The following is a 22,185-nucleotide window of genomic DNA, read 5'->3' as shown; positions in this document are numbered from 1 at the left end:
CCTATCCTTCATAAACTTATTAAATTCTTTTTTGAACCCACTTCTACTTTTGGCCTTCACAACATCCCTTGGCAATGAGTTCCACAGCTTGACTGTGTGTTGTGTGAAGCAGTACTTCCTTGTGTTTGTTTTAAACCTGCTGCCTATTAATATCATTGGGTGAGCCCTGGTTCTTGTGTTATCTGAAGGGGTAAATAACACTCTCCTATTCCCTTTCTCTGCACCATTCATGTTTTTATAGACTATCATATACTGTCCCCTCAACCCACGCCGGTCATCTCTCTTTTCTGAAGTGAGCAGTCCCTGTCTTTTTTTAAAAAAATTTCATATGGAGGCGGTTCCATTCCCCTAATAATTTTTGTTGCCATTCTCTGTACTTTTTCCAATTTTATTATATTTTTTTGAGCTTGGGCGACCAGAATTACATGCAGTATTCAAGGTGTGGGTGTACCATGGATTTCTATAGTGACACACCCCCCACCCCCCAAGCCATATTCAAGGGGTGTGTGTGTGTATGCCACTATATTAAAAAAAATACACAGTTCCAAACATTGTTAGCTTTTTTGATAGTGATATTAAATACCAGTCCTAGTACCGAATCATGAGGTACCCCACTGTTAGCCATTTGTCAGATTGACACTTGACCATTTGTTAATCCTACTCATTTTCAATTTTGCCCAGTTCCTAAACCGTGACAGTACTTGTCTCACCCTGTGCTTAATTTTCCATAACCTCCTCTTGTGAGGATTTTGTCAAAGGCATTTTGATAGTTAAAATAAATTGACATCCAGCTCTTAGACACTTGTTGTAGACACCAAGAGTTCTAATAAATTAGAGGTGCACAATTTCTTCTTACACGCGGTTTGTCCCTATCACTTTCATCTACGTTTGTAAATATCTTTGTAACCAATTTTTCTCAATACTGAAGTAAGGCTCTTGTCTGTATTTCTCAAGATTATTACTAACAGCTTTTTAAAGGTAAATTCAAAGTTTCCAGTGTAGTAGCTGATTTTAATGAGATTGTTACTGACAGTTTATCTACGTGACATTCAAACTTCTAGTCTGTTCAGAGTGAATTTGTTTGAGTCTGCTATTGTTCCTCTAGCTACACTCATTAATTTCTTAAGAAAAAGTTTATATGGCTCCTATATAAATACCTACAAATATAACTACAGAAGAATAGCACAGTTACATATCTGCTATGACCATTTTACCTCAGTTACAAGTTTCAATCATCAATTGTTTAGTGCCCCCCATTACGGTTAGTTGTAAGAGAATTTAAGCTTATCAAGCAACATTGAAACCAAACAAACAGTTATTGGCACAGAAGCACAATTCAAGGAGACCAGACTGTTCTGGACTACTTACATCACCTTACAAGGAAAGCCTTAAGCAAAAACTGACTTTATTTCTTTATCAGAACCATTAGAAATTTTTTTTTCTAGATTACAAAACTAACCACTAAAAGACTATCAGAAAGAATACAGATAAAGCAAATACTGTTGTGAAATAAAAAGTAGAATATTGTAATTGCTTGACCACTGCTAAAAATCAGTGGTCATTAAAACTGGATTATAGATTACTGCAATAACTGACAGAATTTTAAGAAACTTTAATTGGATATAGAAATTGAATTGGAACTATAGAAGCAGGTAGGTATTTATTCTGAAAAATACATAAGGTATCAAATCTAGAATACTTACTGTATTATCAAAAATCTGTTGCCAGAAGAATTATATTAAACTAATGTAATCATAGAGGGTATTATATTCATGATACTTTGTGATCTATAAAATGCTGAGCAAGTTGACAGTAGTCAAGATCAAAGAGTTTACCTTTGCAAAGCTTTGTGAATCCGTTTGCATTTCTCTCGTAAAATCTGAAAAATGACTAGACAAAAAGAAAAAAGAGTCTCAGTCTCTTGCTGTATATTTCTATAAATCCCAAATAAATGTTTAAAATATTAAAGTTTAATACTAAAGTTTGAGCCTCTTTTCCTCTTCTTAAAAAGAAAAGGAGGACTTGTGGCACCTTAGAGACTAACCAATTTATTAGAGCATAAGCTTTCGTGAGCTACAGCTCACTTCCTCAGATGCATATCGTGGAAACTGATATGTATCCTCTTCTTGTCACTCCTAAGGGGTGACAAATGTGTTCTCTCCTCCTCACCCCACCACTGCTATTCCAGTGGAGTAATTTCTGTCTAACTTTTTTGTGTGAGCCAATTAAAGGACATCACATGGAGAATCAAGACACTATAGGCTGAAGGAATATACTTGGAAAGTAAGAGGGGGCTACAACCTTTGATAACTATGTCCCCCTTTTTTCCTTAACTTACCTTGAAAATTACCAAATATGTTCTGGTCAAATGGGAGGAGGGAAATCAGTAGGACATTTGTTCATAGTGAACAATAACAGTTTTTAATAAGTGTTCAGTGGCTCCCTTCTCTGGCTGTTTCCGTGTCCACTTCTCTTTTTCACTGTGTGTGAAAAAGGAAGGGGGTAGGAAAAAGATGTATGATGGGAAGAGAGAGTGGGAGGGAAAGTTGAGAGAATGAGTGAAAAGGAGATAATGACTGTAAGATGCAGAAAGAGAGTCAGTGGAAAGGGAGCAAAGAGAATGAACGAAAGAAATGGAAAAGTAAATGAGGAAGTGCTGGACTAAGAGGGTGAGGGATGGAAGTGGGGGAAATTATGCCCACAGGCTATAATCTTGAGCTCCAACAGTTAGTGTTCTCTCTGAACAGAATAACTTGTCACATTACAAAGTATTTGATTTTTCAGAATGAAATACCTGGATTTTCTTCCATGATATTGAGGGCCTCAATAGCAGCAGCAGCTAGTAGGGGAGGCAGAGAGGCTGAAAAGCAGTAACCCTGACCCGACAATCGCTGAGAAAGAAAATGAAAAGTCAAACAAAGCTGAAAAGCTTTTATATCAATTTTGCTTGTTCACGACAGTACAGAAAAAAAAAAATCTTTAAAGTCATTTGGTTTAAATTAAGGAAAAATCATAACTGAACATTGGTTCTCTAACTCATCCACACAATCTTTCTGAAGAAGTGGTCTTCTAAATGGAACAAACTCCTATGTAAATCATTTATATCAAGATGCAGCTTACAAACAGAAGTCAAGTCACTGTCATTTCTTAGAAATTCAGTCTGCTATTCCATTTAAAAATAAGAGGTGGCATACCTGATGGTCAATAACAAAAGATCTTCCACAGCAAAATCCTCCAATAGAAGCCAGGGAATTCTCCATGTTTGCACTAATCAGATCTATATCATCAATCTGCCATTCAATTAACAGAATATATTATGAGAGAGAAATGAGGTGGACAGAAGTGAAGTGATGCTTAATTAAATCAAGGTAATTTACAATACATAAACTATGCTTCAAATTAACATGTGTACTAGGGCAAAATATACCAGGCTACCTACCACGCACACACAGTTTCAAATTAAAATGGAGACAGTTCAGCCATAACTATGTTAAAATGACACAAACAAGGAGCTTTAAAACTATGTTTTTAAGGATTCATATTTATTTCACTTAAATGTTTTCAGGTATTGCAATATATGCAGCATGTAACAATAAAATTATGCATGTGTAGGCCCCGATCTAATGAAGTACTTTGATACCTGATCTATTTTAAGCATGTGAGTTGTCCCAATTAAGTCAATGGGACTGAATGTGATTTAAGTTACTTGTGGCGGGATTCTGCGCCAATGTGGAGGCGCAGAAGTCATGTGGCCTGCATTTTTCTGTGCCCCCCACGCAGAAAAATGCAAAACCTGCCAGGGGACACGCGCCTCTTCCCTGGCAACGCATCTGTTCCAGCATGCCTGGAGCAGCCTTAGAGATGGGGGCTGGGCAGGGGGAGGGAAGGGAAGGCTGAGCACACATGCATGCCAGTGACTGTACTCCTAGGGGGATTCTGCGGGTCTGAGCGCCCGCAGCAGAAAATGGCCCACCCTCCCCTCTCCCCCCACATTTCCTGCTTTTCCCTGCAGAAAATGGTAGGGAAGCCTCGTGGGGGCGCACGACCACACGTGCAGTTTTTTTGCGGGGGGCTGTCCCCCAAACAGAGGTGAGGCATGGGGGGTGGGCACACAGGGTTATGTGCCACTGCCCCCCTCGGAGGCCATCTCTGGTCTTGGGCTCCGCTGACTCTGCAGCTGAACGCAGCCTTCTGGGTCCCAGTACTAGTTCTTCTTCCATTTTGTGTTTTGGGAGCCTTATTTTTTTGTGGAACAGTGAGTTCCTATGGTGGGGTTGGGGGAAATGAGGGAAGGTGGGTGAGGAGGTGGGTGGAGAAGAAAAAGGGACAGGGGAATCGGGGGGAGGGGGGAGCAGAATCTCAGCAGGCAGTGTCCTCTTGGCAGCAGCTGGGGCTCCCCCATTAAGCAGGCCCATCAAACCCTCACCCTGAGGATCCCTACCCCCCTACACCTGGATCCCTCCGACAAGTCCCCCACACCCAGACCCCCACCCCACTGAGCCCCAACCAGCTGCACCTGGACTCCCACTACCCAGACCCCCCACACTGAACCTCCACACCCAGACCCTCCCACCAAGCCCTATCTACCCCCACCCGCTGAGCCCAACCACTATCACCTGAATCCCCTGCAGAGTCCTATTGCCCTTGCACCCAGAACCCACCAACCAGCCCTTGTGCATCCAAATCTTCCACTGAGCTACCCACACCCAGATTGCCCCCACAAAGAAACCTCTCGCCCCACACCTGGATCCCCCCACACTAAGCCTCTCCACACTTGGATCCTGCTGGGCTAACCCTTCCTACTCACACCTGGTGCACCTGGCACAGAGGGGCAGGGCCCTGAGGTGTTTCTGGGGCAGGCCCAGCTCTTGCACTCTGCAGGGTCAGGTGCAGCCTCACTGCCGAGTCCCTGTACTGGGGGAGGTGAGGGCTTCAGGGTGATCTCCTCCCACCTCAATGCAGCCAGTGGCCTGTGCTCCCCACTGCCATGCTGGAGCCACATTTATTGACAAATAAAATTTGCAGAATTTTGAAATATTGGGCACATAATTTTTTATTTTTTGGTGCATAATTCCCTCAGGAGTATTTAAGTACATGCTTAACTGGAGTTGGCTTTAAATCCGAGAAATACCTAATTGTCCCATTAACTCATTGGTTACAAACAAGTTCTCTTTTTGAGGTGTGCAATACAGCACATAGAAAGAAATGGTCTTTACCACAAAGAGCTTTAATTCTAAATAGACAAGACTGACAAAGACCGGGGATGGGCAAAGAGATTTTACAACAAGCCAAGCAATCAAATGATGCTTGGCAAACACCATGGTAGTCCCACTTGCACTGCGTTTCTTCAAATTGCTTTTTGATTTTTTTTCCCAAATATATTATGTGGGTTGGATGAGTTAGAGCAAATGAGCAGGAAACAAAGGCAGGAGAAGTGGAGAAGACATGGGAGTGCAATGTTGGGAGAGATCAGCAGAGAAGAAAGGATGCCAGAAGTCAGATAGAATTTGACATTACCAATGTTCAGAAGGTTGCAAAAGTCGCTTCTGCTGAGGAACCACTGCCTCCAATGTGCACTTTTCTTCCTTCCCCAGCTAACGGCTGATGACGAGACGGGCCCCTGGTGGCCTCACTATACAGGTCATGCCAAACCAGTGTTCCCAAGCATAGGGAACCCACTGAATTTACGAGCACAATGAGCAGGGCTATGGCTAGAACCTACCTATAGAAAGTCTGACTTCATATGCCAACCACCCTGTGCCCCACTGAAGGAGAGTCAGGAATGGGGGCAAAGTACAAAGAGAGGGACTTGTGACCTTCCCTACTAGAATATTTTTCTGTTAAATGTAAAATTTTGAGTTTGTGGTGGTGTAGGTGCGGGCAGTGAAAAAAATGCCTGGGCCCAATTTATAAACTGAATGGACTTAATTTATCTTGAAAAAATGGCAAGTATTTTTAGAGACTAAATTCAGTGAGCTGTCAAATAGAGAGAAGTTAATTATGCTTTCAGTGAAAAGCGGAATGCAACCTTAACAGTGGAGATACCTCCACAGTACCTTCCACTTTAGCTTTAAGATACCCTCTTTCAAGTCCATGTCTTGGTGTTCTGAAGTGTGCCATGCCCGAGTACAGGCTAAAACAGAGATATTGGTACCTAAACAAAGTATGATACAAATGTCTTTGGAGAAGTTACAATAAGTTGTGCCCATCTGTAGCATGGTGATATTTAATATTCATGCACTTTAAAAACATTCTTTCATGTAAGCAGGATTGATTATTTTTAAACAGCATTTCTTTCCCACTTAACATTTTGTTTAAGAGTAAAAATATTCTACTGCATTTAAAATTAAAACTCATCTCTACTATCACACATGCAGGCTCACATTACTATGTAAACTGATGAGTCTGTTGCCACACGTGTATGAGCAGAGTATTAGACTAAAGACTCCCCAGTGCCAAATGTATTCCACCTACAACCCCAAGTACAATGTCCTCATAAGACAAAAATAGCATATCACATTCACTAGTCCCCTCCATTCTAACAAGAGATTTTTATTCTAACAAGAGATAGTTTTTTTATTAAGACTTTTCCTAAAAGTAGTTCACTCTTCAGAGAACTCTGTGCAAAATTCAAATCCAAAGTGAATGTTAATGGCAGATGATAAAAGGGGTCTTTTAAAGGGGAACAGTGCCAACTCCACCTACCTCCAATGCTGCTATTTAAACTAAAAAAATAAGTGGTTGTATCTTCTATTAAACAAAAAGATCAGCATAGTAATTGGATAGACAGATTGACTTAAAATTCCTACCATACACAGATGAACACTTAAAATCTGTAGTACTGTCATTGCCAAAAATATACAAGAAAACCAGTATCAGAACTTGTTCTAGGCTACAACCTTCTTGCCAACACAAAATAGTCCCAATGGAAGAAAAAAGAGCCTGGCACTTACATTTATTCCAAAGTGTTCTGTAACACCTCGTCCATATTCTCCGAGGACTCCAAAGGAAAGGCTTTCCTCCAAAAAAATCCTCACTTTATATTTATATTTCAATTTTATCTGCAAATTTAATAGTACAAATGATACAAGACAGTCTGATATTACTGACATAATTTGCAAAGAAATAAGTACAACATACATGTACAAAAGATTGAAAATCACATGAAAGATCCTATCAAGTGAAACGGTTAATCCTACCAGAATACTCAGCCACTGTGTGCGTTTTAGAGTCCTACACACCAATACCACTGTTTAACACTTAAAAGAAGTATAGGAAATCTAAAATGCCCATAGTCATTTATGAGACCTAACTTGGATTTTCTTTTTAAGAAACAGGCTATAAAATACTTTAAAATATTACCTAAAATATGCACAGCACTCTCTCCATCATCAGGAACAGTGTTGTACACAAAATCTATGTTTAATAGAGAAGGTTGTACTCCCTGGAGACAAGCGTACTGTTTTCATTATTTAAGAGACCAACCTCAATTTTTAAACTAAAACAAAAATGTGATTTTAGTCTAAACCTATCATACAGGTATATACTCTGTAAAAACGGATCATTGCTATAGGATATGTACATTACAGAACTGCAAAATTCCAAACCTGATTATGAATACCTCAAAAATGTCAATTCCAACAATCCACTTTGTAGCTAACACTTACTCTTAAGGCTCAAACATGCAATATTAATATTTTATTAATAATGTGTGTATATAACATACCACAGCTTAAACAAACAAAACTGAAACCACTTACCAATTCTGGAAGAGGACAAATATCTCCAGTATTCATATATAGCCCTTCCACCAGAATAAACCTTCGAGTTACACAGGCCTTACGAGGATTCTTCAGAGAAAATGTATGTTTCAGTACATATGAATTGTTCAACAACAAAAAATACAAACTTCTATTAAGATAACTTTTTGTTTTGAAAAAAACTTTTATATCCCTAGTTGGACATTAGTATTTCAGCTCTTATAACCATATAAAGTGTCTTACAGTTGGCTATTTGGCTTTATTATTTTTAAAGTTGCTGTATTTAAGATTCTGTGCCTCTGTGTAACAAATCAGGGACTGAATACCACCGATTCAGCTAAACTGCATACTTACACTAAGGGAAAAAAATTCAGGACTGTATATTTTGAGACCAGGTCTCTACCACAGAGAGCAGAAATGCTCCTTTAGCTGTGAACAGCGTTCAGGGTGTACTTCCTCTTTGTCATGAAAAGATAAGTGGAAACAGTGCAATTTAAAGACTTGTAGGGCTTTTCAGCATAAGGTCACTGCAGTCAGTTTCAACTCAACAGAATCCTGTTACAAAGGCCCTTTTATAACATACCTCAAATATATTCTTATAGATTATGAGGCCAGAAGGAACCACTGTGATCATCTAGTCTGACCTCCTGAGTAACAAAGGCCCTAGGACTTCCCTGAATTAGTTCCTGTTTGAACTCTCTCTTTTAGAAAGACATCAATTCTTGATTTACAAATTTCCAATGATGGAAGAATCTCTCACAATGCTCAGTAAATTGCTCTAATGGTAGATATATCCTCACAGTTAATATGCACCTTACATCGAGACTGGATTTGTATACCTTTACCTATTAGGTTGAAGAGCCCTCTTATCAAAGTGCTGTTCCCTATGTAGGTACAGTAAAAGCTGTGTTATCTGGCCCTGTACCAACTGAAAAGATCTATAAACCGGCATTCCTAATCTTCATAGAAAGTCCGGTTTATAGTTTGGTTGGTGCAGGGCCAGCAGGCTCGCTACCGGGGTCCGTGTGGTTCCCCAGCTCTGTGTTTGGAGTGCGGGAGGGGGATCAGGAGGGGTTTCTGGGTGTTGGGGCACGGGAGGGACACTTACTTTGGGTAAGTCCCCGCAAGTGGCAAGACATCCCAGCTGCTCCTAGGCAGACGTGCGGCGGACAGCTCTGCATGCTGCCTCTGCTTACAGGCGCCGCCCCTGCAGCTCCCTTTGGCTGTGGTTCCCAGCCAATGGGATTTGCGGAGCCAGCGCTTACGGCAGGGGCAGCATTCAGAGCTGCCTGCTGTGCCTCCGCCTAGGAGCAGCAGGGACAGGTCGCTGCTTGCAGGGGGCCGCCTGAGGTAAGCGCCCCCTGGATCTGGCACCCTACATCTCCTCCCGTGCCCCAACCCCCTGCCCAGAGCACCCTCCCGCACGCAAACTCCCTCCCAGAGCCCATGCCCTGCACCCCCTCCTGTGACCCAACCCCTAGCCCCACACCCCCTTCCAGAGACTGTGCCCTGCACCCAAACTCCCTCCCTCCCTCTTAGTTAACTGGCATTTTTCACTTACCGGGACCCCCCATTTCCCCAACATGCCAGATTAAAAAAAGGTTTTACTGTACTTATAGACCCATCAAGTTACCCCTTACATTTCTCTTTGATAAGCTAAACAGATCAAACTCCTTGAGTCTTGCCTATAAGGCATGTTTTCCAATTCTTTAATCATTTTCCTGGCCCTTTTCTAAATCCTTTCCAATTTACCAACATCCTTCTGGAAGTGTGTACATCAGAACCAGACAGTATTCCAGCAGTGGTCACACCAGTGCCAAAAGCATACGCTACCTATCCTCTTTACTCCTACTCACAGTTCCCCTGTTTATACATCCAAGGATTGCATTCGCCCTTTTGGCTACAGCCTCACATTGGAAACTAACGTTCAGCTGATTATCCACAAGGACTCTCAAGTCTTTTCAGCGTCACTGCTTCTCAGGATAGAGTCCCTCATCCGGTAAGCATAGCCTGCATTTTTTTCCCCCTAGATGTAGGATGTTATATTTGGCTGTATTGAAACACACTGTTTGCTTTGGTCCAGCTTACACCAAGTGATCCATGTTGCCTCTGTATCAATGACCTATCCTCTTCATTATTTACTACTCCCCCAATCTAGGTATCATCCGCAAACTATCACTCAAAGCTATATTTTCTTCCAGATTATTGATAAAAACGTTACATAGCACAGGACCAAGAACTGATCCTTGTGGGACCTGACACACCTACTCAATGATTTCCCATTTACAGTTACCTGCTGAGACCTAATCAGCCATTTTTAAATCAAGTGTGTGTGCCATGTTAATTTTGCATAGTTCTAGTTTCTTAATCAAAATGTCATGCAGCCCAAGTCAAATGCTTTACAGAAGTGTTAGAATAGTCTATCAACACTATTTCCTCTATTAACTAAACATGTAACCCCAAAAAAGGTAAGACATTTTTTCATAAACCCATATTGATCAGTAATTAATTATATTACTCGCCTTTAATTCTTCAGGATTAATGTCACACTGACTGGCCTATAATTACCCAAGTCATCCTGTTTACCCTTTAATATTGGCACAACATTAACCTTCTTCCAGTCTTCTAGAATTTCATCAGTATTCCAAGACTTATTAAAAAAATAAATAAATAAAAAATAAAACCCAACATCAACAGTCTAAAGAGCCCTTTGGCCAGTTCTTTTAAAACTCTCAGATGAAAGTTAACTGGACCTGCTGATTTAAAGAGGTCTAGCTTTCGCAGCTGCTGTTTAATATCCTCCCAAGTTACTGCTTGAATGGAAGTATTTCATCATCATATTTGGCTCTAATGATAGTTTTTATAAAGAGGGAGCATGTGAAGAGTACATGAGGAAAACCATCTCACCTCTTCTATAGTTCTGGCCTATAATTATTTATTTATAAAGTTAGGTCTGTTCTAACAGTTTTGGTACGGATTTACTTATAGTGGTTTGGAAACTGATAGTTAATCAGTGTCACCCCTAGGATGGGGCAGTTACACAGATTTCAAAATAAAAGTGTATAGGTACAAAAAACTGCATTTAAAATCACAAGCCCTTAGTGACCACCTCCGTCACCTACTCTTAATACAATTATGGTAAGCGAACACAGCAGCCAAATCTATTTTAACTATATAAGCAAAATTAAGCATTCAGCAGGGATTTATATAAAACAAATAGACTACGAGTACTGGATCTATTCAAATATACAACCTACTTAAGAAGGGCAAAAGACTACAAAGAAATTTTACCTTTTGATCTTCAATCTCTTGTTCTTGCAGAAGTCGCTCAAGGTCAGCCATATCATTATGTTTAAATAACTTAACGTTACTTCGAGATGCCTGTAATCCTTTCTGAATAGCAAAGCAGGCAGCTTCATCTCTATAAACAGAGAATACTCTTTCATTTTGCACTTGGTTTGTTAATCACTTTTAAACAACAGCATAGGTCAATTACGTTTTTAGGCCTGCTTTACTTTTAAACTGCCTTGTATACTTATGTGTATAAATAAAATCTATGTTTTATTACACACAACTTTAAATAATTTAAAATTGGTTTCTAACACCTGTTATCCTCTGCGGATATGTGGAGACATCTTTACACTTTCTAAAATGTACATTTCACAACTAGTTTCTCTCTAAAGCAACGATCAGTGCACAGAAATCATACTAAAGTATTTTCTGGTTTCCAAATTATACTGAACTGTTCATATGAAATCACAACAAATATATGTAATTAACTATTTCCGTTGAGAAGCCATTTTACTGTCTCTGCATCTAGGATGACTATCCGGCTTATTCTGTAGTTACCTATTTTTCATTGTGGCAGTTAAGGCTGGCATAATTCCCAAGACCAACATTCCATCAATAGGGGTATTGTACTCCTACAATTATCCATTGATTCAAGTCTGAGGATGTGCCTGACCTCTCTTACCAGTCTTAAGAGTACTCATACTTCCTCTTTTATTTCACCCTATGGGGAGCATTTGTCCCAGTTTTCCAGGCCTGGTAAGCCATTTCTTCAGACTTAAAGATGAATATGTAATTCTTCCCCAACTAAGTTATGCTTTTTGGTAATTTCTTAATTGGATATACCCAGAATTCCTTTTGAAGTTGGAAATCCCTCCTTCTGCACATACTGAACAATAGTCATTTAAGTTTTCAAACATCAAATTCATAACATGATGCTATGAATACCCCTTTTTTGTCAGTGATAAATACTGTGTGCTACTGAAGCAGAGACTCTTAGGGTACATTTATACTTAAGGCAGCGTGCAAGGTACAGACACCACATTCCCAGGTAGCATAGGTACAAACAGCAATGTAGATAGTGAGACATCTTAGGCAAGTAGGGTGCCCTACCTTCCTGAAGCCTTAGGTCATATTTCCTACACAGGCTCTCTACATGCCCAAGCAGTGCCTCTTCCTTGCCAAAGCCTTTCCTGGCTACAGTGAAAGGCTTTGGCAGCTCTGCCGCACGTAGCTACATGCTGCAGTGACAAACAGGGATGCAGCCTGACTCACTGCAGCGTGCAGCTACACATATGGTGCCCATACTTTATACACCACAGTAAGTATAGATTATAGCCTTACTGCAAAAAGAATAAATATGCATGAATTCAGCATATCAAGCTTAAAATATTCTGGTCACTCAATGCAGTGCATTTTAATTTGCTTTAATTTAAAATGTGAATACACAAACTGCAGCTTTTATTAAAAAGTCAAGAGAAACAAGTTAGGGAATGCAGCCTTAACCATGAATCTACTGCTACTTATTGCATGGGTTTTTGTTCTCGCAGAATACAATCTAAGTTAAATACAGCCTATTTTCTCATCACAAAGTGGGATACATTTCTTTGGAGGAAAGAGGTTAGGTCTGAAGCTTTTCTGTTTATCCAGCAGAACCTTTCTATTGTAGCTTTGTGGTTGCAGAAGCATTTTGCATGATAGGAGAGGCAAGATTTACTAACTCCCAAAGAAAGCATTCAGCTAGTAAGCACTTTTTCTTCATTAACTTTGAAGTGTTTTGTTATTTTAGACATTTGATACCAATTTTGTCAACTGCTCTCCATACTATTGCAATAATTGCTTGTCAGATTGTCATCAACTCATTTTAATTGACAGTGTGAGTGAGGTAATTTGAAAGTAACCATAAGTTGTCAGCAGTATTTAATACAATAACTTCCAAAGATTTCTATAAACTAGTTATTTTTGCCCATAACAAGAACAAATGTAATCACTTATAAGCTTAGACTCTCTACACATCAACTTAATGCATTTTTAAGCATGCTAGAATCACAAAGATAGTACATTTGGGTCCTGACTTCTTATCAGATGCAGTTAGCTCTATAACTAAAGTTTCAAATTTTTTGCAATGTACCAGGTTTAAAGATTTAGGTTTTCTAGACCATCTACAGATTTTTTTCCTTTAAGCACTGTGTGCAAACCATTATGCATCAGGCATCACTGCTTCAAAGCAATGTTTAAAAAGCATACCCGAGTCTAAAGCACTGTTTTAAAGTAGTTTACCTAGTAAATGGGTTTTTTTCTAAAGTTGAGTATGTTTTAGGTAGAAATTAAGATAGGCAATTAGGCATGGAACTGGTTACTTTTTAAAAGTGTCAATCGATTTTTAGAGTAGAACTAGATGTTCAAAGTTAAAATTGAAGCAAGCTGATTTTGTTTTAGAAGATAAAGATTGCAAATTCCTTGAGGTAATGTACTCATCGTTCTATTTCTCTGTAAAACATCACATGCCACAATGGTGATCTGCAAATAATTTCGTAAGTTTCTATCAGAAGTGTAGTTTGTGGTACAACCCTTTTTTTTTTTTTTTTTGGGTAAAGAGGGAAAGTAAGTGATTGCCATAATGCAATATAGGTAAGTGTAGCTTGAAATGTCACAGGGAAACGAGAAGGCAGTAGAAATATTTCTGAAAGTTATTTTATTTTTATTTAATATTCAAGTCTCTTCGGAATGAGTTCAGTACCTCACAGAAGCTTGCCTTCAAGCTGCTCCATTCAGTCTTGCTTATGATTAAAATTCTTGCTCTGTCACAGTATTAGTTCTTTCAAAGATAATATTAGTCTTATGATAATTTTTGGCATGACAGAGCATCTGAATATCAAGTATAAAGTGACCTATAGCCCCACTATCTGAGAAAGCATGTACCTGAGTTCTCACCTTCCATAGACAATTCAGGATTTAGACTGGCATGAGTGTTGTCAGACTTAATTTGTCAATCTGGGCTGGCCTCTCTCTCCCCTGACCCTTCTAACAGTTATGAAGGCATCAGTGCCCTGCAGGCAAGACAGAAAAACCTGCCCATCTCAAATGAGTTGCCAACGACACTGCACAATGGCTAATAGAGGAAAATTAACCACTGCAACCTTGCTATTCCTTACATACATGGGGACATGTGTTCCCTCTTTAGGTGGCAATCATTGCCAAAGTCTGATTTTCTTGGGTAACAGCAACAACTGAAAGCTAGCAAATTTGGTCTGAAGAACAAATCAGAAGAGAGAGGAGTTTTAGGCCCACTGATCAGTTTACATGTTAAATATTGTTATACAAACAAGGTTAAATTGCTCTACAAAGTGGTTTTATTAAAGTTTTCCTTTTATTCTTAGGACATTTAAACTTTTTCATTTTAATCCTGTCTGACTTTCAACCTACTGATCAAGCCTAAACCATTTCATGACAGCTTCTATTCATTGTAGACATTCAACTTTAGAAATATGTTCCAGATTCTCCTCTCTGTTCAGGCTGCTTTGCAGTGTGCAGCTGACAAGAAGTGGCTCTCCTGCAGTTGGCTATGCCCTATTTAGGATCATCCCTGTGGGGCACAAAAGACTGTCTAGTGGCACAGAGTTGGTTTACAACTTCCCTACCATGACCCATTGAGTTCACCAGTAGGTGATGCCACTTAAAGTGAGTTTCAAAATGTTCTACTTTAAGCCAGGGGAATTGCTTAATACACAGCCAGCCCAAATAGCCATCTTTGCATCCCTCCTTCTAAACTGCACTGTACGCTTCTCAGGAACAACTGAACATTAAATGTACAAATCTACGTGGAGATGCAGTTATCTGGCTATAGAATACCAGAGACTTTTGAACACACACAATCAAGGAGTTCTTCAAGATCTGAGTAATATTCCCCCCTCCCGCAAGCCCCCCCTCCCCCAACAGAAATTTTACTCTGGGATCTCTGCAAGATAAGTGTTACTTACACAAACACTATGTCCCCTCGCTTTGAATATGCTGGAATAGCACTGGCAATTGTGGCAAATCCATATGAGTATATAATAGATTCCTCTGTCCTCATAAATTTTGCTAGTCGATCTTCCAATTCCAAGTGTACATCTGAGGGGAAAAAAATAAAATTCTTAGACAGTTAAATTGTTCTGCTTTTGTCGCAGAATGGCTTAACAGTTTGTACTCAGAAATGTAACACAGCCATGTATTGAAACAGAAATTTGCTAAGGAAGAGTGCAATTGTTTACCTCTAGTAACAGTGTCACAGTAAATGAATCACAAAACACCAAAGCTGATGAATCCATCCCTGATGGGCATTGAGTGGTGTTTGTCAAATTCAAGCATCAGAAGTTCTAATAGTTGTCAAACCATATACTGAAATATTTTTAAGTGTTACATATTTGTAGAGCTAATATGCTTGTGTACTCAGAATAGCAATGAGAATTTCCTTACACTTAGACTGTAAACACCATGGGGCACGGACTGCCTTTTTGTTCTGTTTGTACAGCGCCTAGCGCAATGAGGCCCTGGTCCATGACTGGGGTTCCTAGCTGCTACTGCAGTGCAAACAGTAATAAGCAACGCAATTTCCAGCAATTAACTTAATCCTGGCTGGCTGAACTTCTGTCCATCCTAACTCAGAAAAATCAACAAAACCCAATATACTTGCCCAACAATGCACTGAAGCTTATGCCTTATTGCTTTGTTTTTACATGAACAGAGAAAAAGTGAAAAAAGGTAGACCATTCAGTAGTCTACAAACATTCTACTGCCCCAAGACTGATGTGTCTGTTATGGTATCAATGTTAAAGATGCAGGTTTTCAGATTTAAGAAAAAAAGAAAAAAGAAAAAACCAAACAGGAATTGCAGCAAGATCCTGGATTTGACCCATAATCTCCACATCATGTGAACCACAAATATATACCATTTCCCAGAAGTGTATTTCTACTAGAGGCCTCATCTGGAGTACTGTGTCCAGTTTTGGGCCCCACATTACAAGAAGGATGTGGAAAAATTGGGAAGAGTCCAGCGGAGGGCAACAAAAATGATTAGGGGACTGGAACACATGACTTATGAGGAGAGGCTGAGGGAACTGGGGATGTTTAGTCTTCAGAAGAGAAGAATGAGGGGGGATTTGATAGCTGCTTTCAGCTACCTGAAAGGGGGTTCCAAAGAGGATGGATGTAGACTGTTCTCAGTAGAAGCAGATGACAGAACAAGGAGTAATGGTCTCAAGTTGCAGTGGGGGAGATTTAGGTTAGATATTAGGAAAAACTTTCACTAGAAGGGTGGTGAAACACTGGAATGCGTTACCTAGGGAGGTGGTGGAATCTCCTTCCTTAGAAGTTTTTAAGGTCAGGCTTGACAAAGCCCTGGCTGGGATGATTTAATTGGGGATCAGTCCTGCTTTGAGCAGGGGGTTGGACTAGGTGACCTCCTGAGGTCCCTTCCAACCCTGATATTCTATGATTCTAAGTATATGTACATATTACTCTTTGCATATCATAGGTCTTCCCACTATAACCCTCATCCACGTGATCTGGAGCCATTTTATCCAGTCCTTTCAATACTTTAGAAACTGGAAGCCTTGGTCTACCACACCTCAATTTGCCTAGAGTATCACTGGTGCAAATAACCGGCTTTTAGTCTAAAATTCAATTTTTAACCACAAACCCTTTGTCAAAAAAAGTTATTTCTGGCACTTAGAACCTACACTGATCAACATCTTCCAAATGGAGACAGCTGGAGTACCTCCCTAATGTAAGGGGACTGTTGTCCCCTTACTAAGGCTCAGTGGGGGTGTTTTGGTTGGCTAGCTCCCAGTATCAAAAGAAAGGGGAAGAGTCGATGGAAAATCAGGACCCTGAGACTAACAGTCCCCAGGAACGATGAGGAGAGGCCAATGCTCCTGGTCAGTCTGACTGACAGGGCGGTCAGGCTAATCAGGAAGTCAGGAGGCCAGGGTGGGTCCCATCCTCCGTGTGAGCTGGAATTGGCGGGGTCAAACAGAGAGCAGGGGCCCAAGCTGAGCTGTGCCAGCCACGAGGGCCAGAGATACAGCCCAGAGTGAGCAGATCCTGTGCTGGGAGCAGAGTTGCAGCCACAGAGCCAGAGAAGCAGTCCAGGAGGCTGGAGGCAGAGCAGCAGAATCAGTGCTGAGGAAGGGTGGAGCTAGGGCTGGAGCCAGGTGTGGTGAGCAACTGGGGCCAGCCAAGGAGGAACCCTGGGCAAAGGGCCCAGCACAGAAATACACCCCCAGCCAAGGATCCTTGCAGGCCAGACTGGGAAGGGGATTTTAACCTGATGGGGCGCTGACGCTAGGAAGAAGGGTCCAACCACCTAAAGCCCGGAGGTGTGTGGCCACCACCAGAGCAAGTGTCCAATCCACAGCATCCCTGCAGCACAGCCAGAACCTGAGAAGGCGGCCTGGGACCTGCAAGAAACAGACTGTGAACTGCCCTGACATCCCAGAGACACTGTTTGTGACGTTCCCTGCCACAGAGCTGGGTGATGTGTTTTCCTTTAATCTTTCCCATTTTTCCTTATTCTTTTTTTAATTAATTGTTGATTAAATAACTTGCATTTGCTTTAGATTGTATGTAATATCAGTGGGTCAGGGAAGTGCCCAGTGCAGAGACAGTACCCTGGAGTGGGGACACCCTTGCCCCTGTCCTAGGTGACCGCAGCAGGGTTGGGGGTCGAGCCCCCCAGGAATCCTGGGCCCAGCCTTGTTGGGGTTACGAGGACTCTTCCAGACAGAAGAGTGGAAGGGAAGTCCCCAAGGGCAGGGAGGCCTCTGGGTAAAGGAAGTAGAAGCAAGGACTCAGATCCTTTCACTAGCCCACCTCACTGGGGTTGTGCAGAAGCCAGGAAAGTTCCCCACAATACAAAGCATGTGCAACTTAATCTTGTGGGGGCCCCTGTGGCATGGGGCCCTGGGCTGTTGCTCTGCTTGCTATACCCTAATGCTGGTCCTGGCTTTTATATGCAGAAAAACAGTTGTTGTGGCACATGTGGGCTGTGGAGTTTTTAATAGCATGTTGGTGGGGGCCTCAGAAAGAGAAAGGTTGAAAACCCCTGGTCTAGAGGGGGAAAAAAAAAAGCTTTCTAGAGAGCTGTATGTGGATGACTTATGCCTTTCAATAAAAATACTTTATCCGAAAGCTCAGAACATCAGGCAGCTATCTGGGGAATGAGGGAGAGAAGACTACATCTATAGATTTACTAAGCTTTAATTGATAGATACAAACACCACACACACAGTGAAGGGGCTCTATATACAGAAAACATTGTTATTTGCAGCAACCAGGAAGTGAATATAATCAGTTTCTCATTTAAAACTTAATACTTGACAATCATGATAAGTTACAAAAGTGTTGCCAATATGTAAGAGTCCGAACACTCAGGTCTGCTAGAGGTGGGTAGTGAGACTACTGCAATGAGTAAGAAATCTGTAGCACACCCAAAGTATACACAGCACCAAAAAAGAAAATGAATTTTATATAATACAAACAGAATACGGCTTAACACAAAAAGTAAGACCAGCAGGACTCTATTCATGATCCTGAAAAGCTCAAGTCCAGAGAAAGCCAGGAACCTAGTCTGGGACCTAGCCAGAAAGTTGACTGAAAAGATGAAGCTGAAATTGAGAAGTCAGCGACTGTTCAATCTCCTTGCCTAGGTCTGAGATTGGGTGATAATGTGAAGGTATATCACGCACAAGCATTAATAGTGAAGGGACATCACAGATATATACCACTTTCCTTGAGAAACCAGGACATTCAGATCCCCAAAGAACCCAGAAGATCACAGACAGTGACCAAATCAAATGCAAAATATACAGCCACCAGTTAGAAGCCCATGATTCTCATATTGAAGAGGACTAGAGACACCAGCCTGGAGCCTCTCATTCACAAAACACCCCAACTTGTCTCCACAATCCATTTGAAGAAATTACTAAGAAGGTGAGAGAGACTGAAACAGACACTTAACTAACCAAGAGTTAGTCTGGCCTCAGCCATAAACAATGCAAAGAACATTAGCCCTGGTCTACACTAGGAGTTGAGGTCGAATTTAGCAGCGTTAAATCGATTTAACCCTGCACCCGTCCACACGACGAAGACCTTTTTTCGACTTAAACGGCTCTTAAAATCGATTTCTTTACTCCACCCCTGACAAGGGGATTAGTGCTGAAATCGGCCTTGCCGGGTCGAATTTGGGGTAGTGTGGATGCAATTCGACAGTATTGGCCTTCAGGAGCTATCCCAGAGTGCTCCATTGTGACTGCTCTGGACAGCACTCTCAACTCAGATGCACTGGCCAGGTAGACAGGAAAAGAACCGCGAACTTTTGAATCTCATTTCCTGTTTGGCCAGCGTGGCAAGCTGCAGGTGAGTGCACAGCTCATCAGCAGAGGTGACCATGATGGAGTCCCAGAATCACAAAAGAGCTCCAGCATGGACCAAACGGGAGGTACGGGATCTGATCGCTCTTTGGGGAGAGGAATCCGTGCTATCAGAACTCCATTCCCGGTTTCAAAATGCCAAAACATTTGTCAAAATCTCCCAGGGCATGAAGGACAGAGGCCATAACAGGGACCTGAAGCAGCGCCGCGTGAAACTTAAGGAGCTGAGGCAAGCCTACCAGAAAACCAGAGAGGCAAATGGCCGCTCCGGGTCAGAGCCCCAAACATGCCGCTTCTATGATGAGCTGCATGTCATTTTAGGGGGTTCAGTCACCACTACCCTAACAGTGTGCTTGGACTCAGTCAATGGAGAGGGAGGCAACATGGAAGCAAGTTTTGGGGACGAGGAAGATGATGATGATGAGGTTGTAGATAGCTCACAGCAAGCAAGCGGAGAAACCAGTTTTCTAGACAGCCAGGAACTGTTTCTCACCATGGACCTGGAGCCAGTACCCCCCCGAACCCACTCAAGGCTGTCTCCTGGATCCGCCAGGTGGAGAATGGACCTCTGGTGAGTGTACCTTTTTAACTAGTATACATGGTTTAAAAGCAAGCGTGTTTAATGATTAATTTGCCCTGGCATTCGCGGCCAGTACAGCTACTGGAAAAGTCTGTTAACATGTCTGGGGATGGAGTGGAAATCCTACAGGGACATCTCCATAAAGCTCTCCTGGATGTACTCCCAAAGCCTTTGCAAAAGGTTTCTGGGGAGGGCATCCTTATTCTGTCCACCATGGTAGGATACTTTACCACGCCAGGCCAGTAGCAAGTAGTCAGGAATCATTGCAAAACAAAGCATTGCAGCGTATGTTTGCTGGCGTTCAAACAACATCCATTCTTTATCTCTCTGTTTTATCCTCAGGAGAGTGATATCATTCATGGTCACCTGGTTGAAATAGGGTGCTTTTCTTAAGGGACATTCAGAGGTGCCTGTCCCTGCTGGGCTGTTTGCCTGTGGCTGAACAGAAATGTTCCCAGCTGTTAGCCACGCGGTGGTGGGAGGGGTTAGCCCACGTGGTGGGTAGAGGCAAAATGCGACCTTGTAATGAAAGCACATGTGCTATGTATGCAATGTTAACAGCAAGGTTCACCGTGAAAGAGTGTACCCATTGTTCTATAAAATGTGTCTTTTTAAATACCACTGTCCCTTTTTGTTTCCTCCACCAGTTGCATGTGTTTCAAGGATCACAGGACCTTCTCCTTCCCAGAGGCTAGCGAAGATTAGAAGGAGGAAAAAAAAAAAAAAGCACTTGCGATGAAATGTTCTCTGAGCTCATGCTGTCCTCCCACACTGACAGAGCACAGGAAAATACGCGGAGGCAGACAATGTCAGAGTGCAGGAAAGCACGAAATGAATGCGAGGAGAGGTGGCGGGCTGCAGAGAGTAAGTGGCGGGCTGAAGATGAAAGGTGGCAGCAGCGTGATGACAGGAGGCAGGATTCAATGCTGAGGCTGCTGGAGGATCAAACTAATATGCTCCAGTGTATGGCTGAGCTGCAGGAAAGGCAGCTGGAGCACAGACTGCCGCTACAGCCCCTGTGTAACAAATCGCCCTCCTCCCCAAGTTCTGTAGCCTTCTCACCCAGATGCCCAAGAACGTAGGGGGGGGGGGGCCCTCCAGCCACTCCACCACAGAGGATTGCCCAAGCAACAGAAGGCTGGCATTCAATAAGTTTTAAAATGCTGTGTGGCCTTGTCCTTCCCTCCTCCACCACCCCACTCGGTGCTTTCCTCCTCCACTACCCCTCCCGGGCTACTTTGGCAGTTATCCCCCATTTGGGTGACAAATTAATAAAGAATGCATGAATGTGAAGCAACGACTATTGCCTCTGCAAGCGGTGATCGAAGGGGGGATGGGAGGGTGGTTAGCTTACAGGGAAGTAGAGTGAACCGGGGGGGGGGGGGGGAGGGGAGGGTCATCAAGGAGAAACAAATAGAACTTTCACACCGTAGCCTGGCCAGTCATGAAACTGGTTTTCAAAGCTGCTCTGATGCGCACTGTGCCCTCCTGTGCTCTTCTAACCGCCCTGGTGTCTGGCTGCGCGTAACCAGCGGTCAGGCGATTTGCCTCAACCTCCCACCCCACCATAAACGTCTCCCCCTTACTCTCACAGATATTGTGGCGTGCACAGCAAGCAGCAATAACAGTGGGAATATTGGTCTCGCTGAGGTCTAAGCGAGTCAGTAAACAGCGCCAGTGCACTTTTAAACATCCAAATGCACATTCCACCACCTTTCTGCACTTGCTCAGCCTGTAGTTGAACAGCTCCTGACTACTCTCCAGGCTGCCTGTGTACGGCTTCATGAACCATGGCATTAAGGGGTAGGCTGGGTCCCCAAGGATACATATAGGCATTTCGACATCCCCAACAGTTATTTTCTGGTCTGGGAAGAAAGTCCCTTCCTGCAGCTTTTGAAACAGACCAGAGTTCCTGAAGATGCGAGCATCATGCACCTTTCCCGGCCATCCCACGTTGATGTTGGTGAAACGTCCCTTGTGATTCACCAGTGCTTGCAGCATTATTGAAAAGTACCCCTTGCGGTTTATGTACTCGGCGGCTTGGTGCTCCGGTGCCAAGATAGAGATATGGGTTCCGTCTATGGCCCCACCACAGTTAGGGAATCCCATTGCAGCAATGACCTGCACAATGACCTGCACATTTTCC

At 42.2% G+C, this 22,185-nt stretch overlaps 1 protein-coding gene across 1 annotated transcript in view; it reads right to left on the bottom strand.

Annotated features, from left to right (window-relative positions):
- Window positions 1-22,185, bottom strand: part of SPTLC1 (serine palmitoyltransferase long chain base subunit 1) — a 52,759-nt gene that overhangs the window by 9,728 nt on the left and 20,846 nt on the right. Inside the window, exons 6-12 of the mRNA XM_084627856.1 lie at window positions 15,029-15,161; window positions 11,052-11,181; window positions 7,761-7,850; window positions 6,954-7,061; window positions 3,195-3,290; window positions 2,795-2,891; window positions 1,836-1,890 (exon numbers count right to left, since the gene is read on the bottom strand). Coding sequence (XP_084483982.1) covers window positions 1,836-1,890; window positions 2,795-2,891; window positions 3,195-3,290; window positions 6,954-7,061; window positions 7,761-7,850; window positions 11,052-11,181; window positions 15,029-15,161 — 709 coding nt within the window. The remainder of the gene's footprint in view (window positions 1-1,835; window positions 1,891-2,794; window positions 2,892-3,194; window positions 3,291-6,953; window positions 7,062-7,760; window positions 7,851-11,051; window positions 11,182-15,028; window positions 15,162-22,185) is intronic.

Source organism: Lepidochelys olivacea (genome assembly GCF_965140295.1).
Source record: "Lepidochelys olivacea isolate rLepOli2 genome assembly, chromosome: 5".
NCBI classification, from domain to species: domain Eukaryota; kingdom Metazoa; phylum Chordata; order Testudines; family Cheloniidae; genus Lepidochelys; species Lepidochelys olivacea.
Note: the sequence above shows the minus strand (reverse complement) of the source record. Positions and strands in the feature narration are given on the sequence as shown.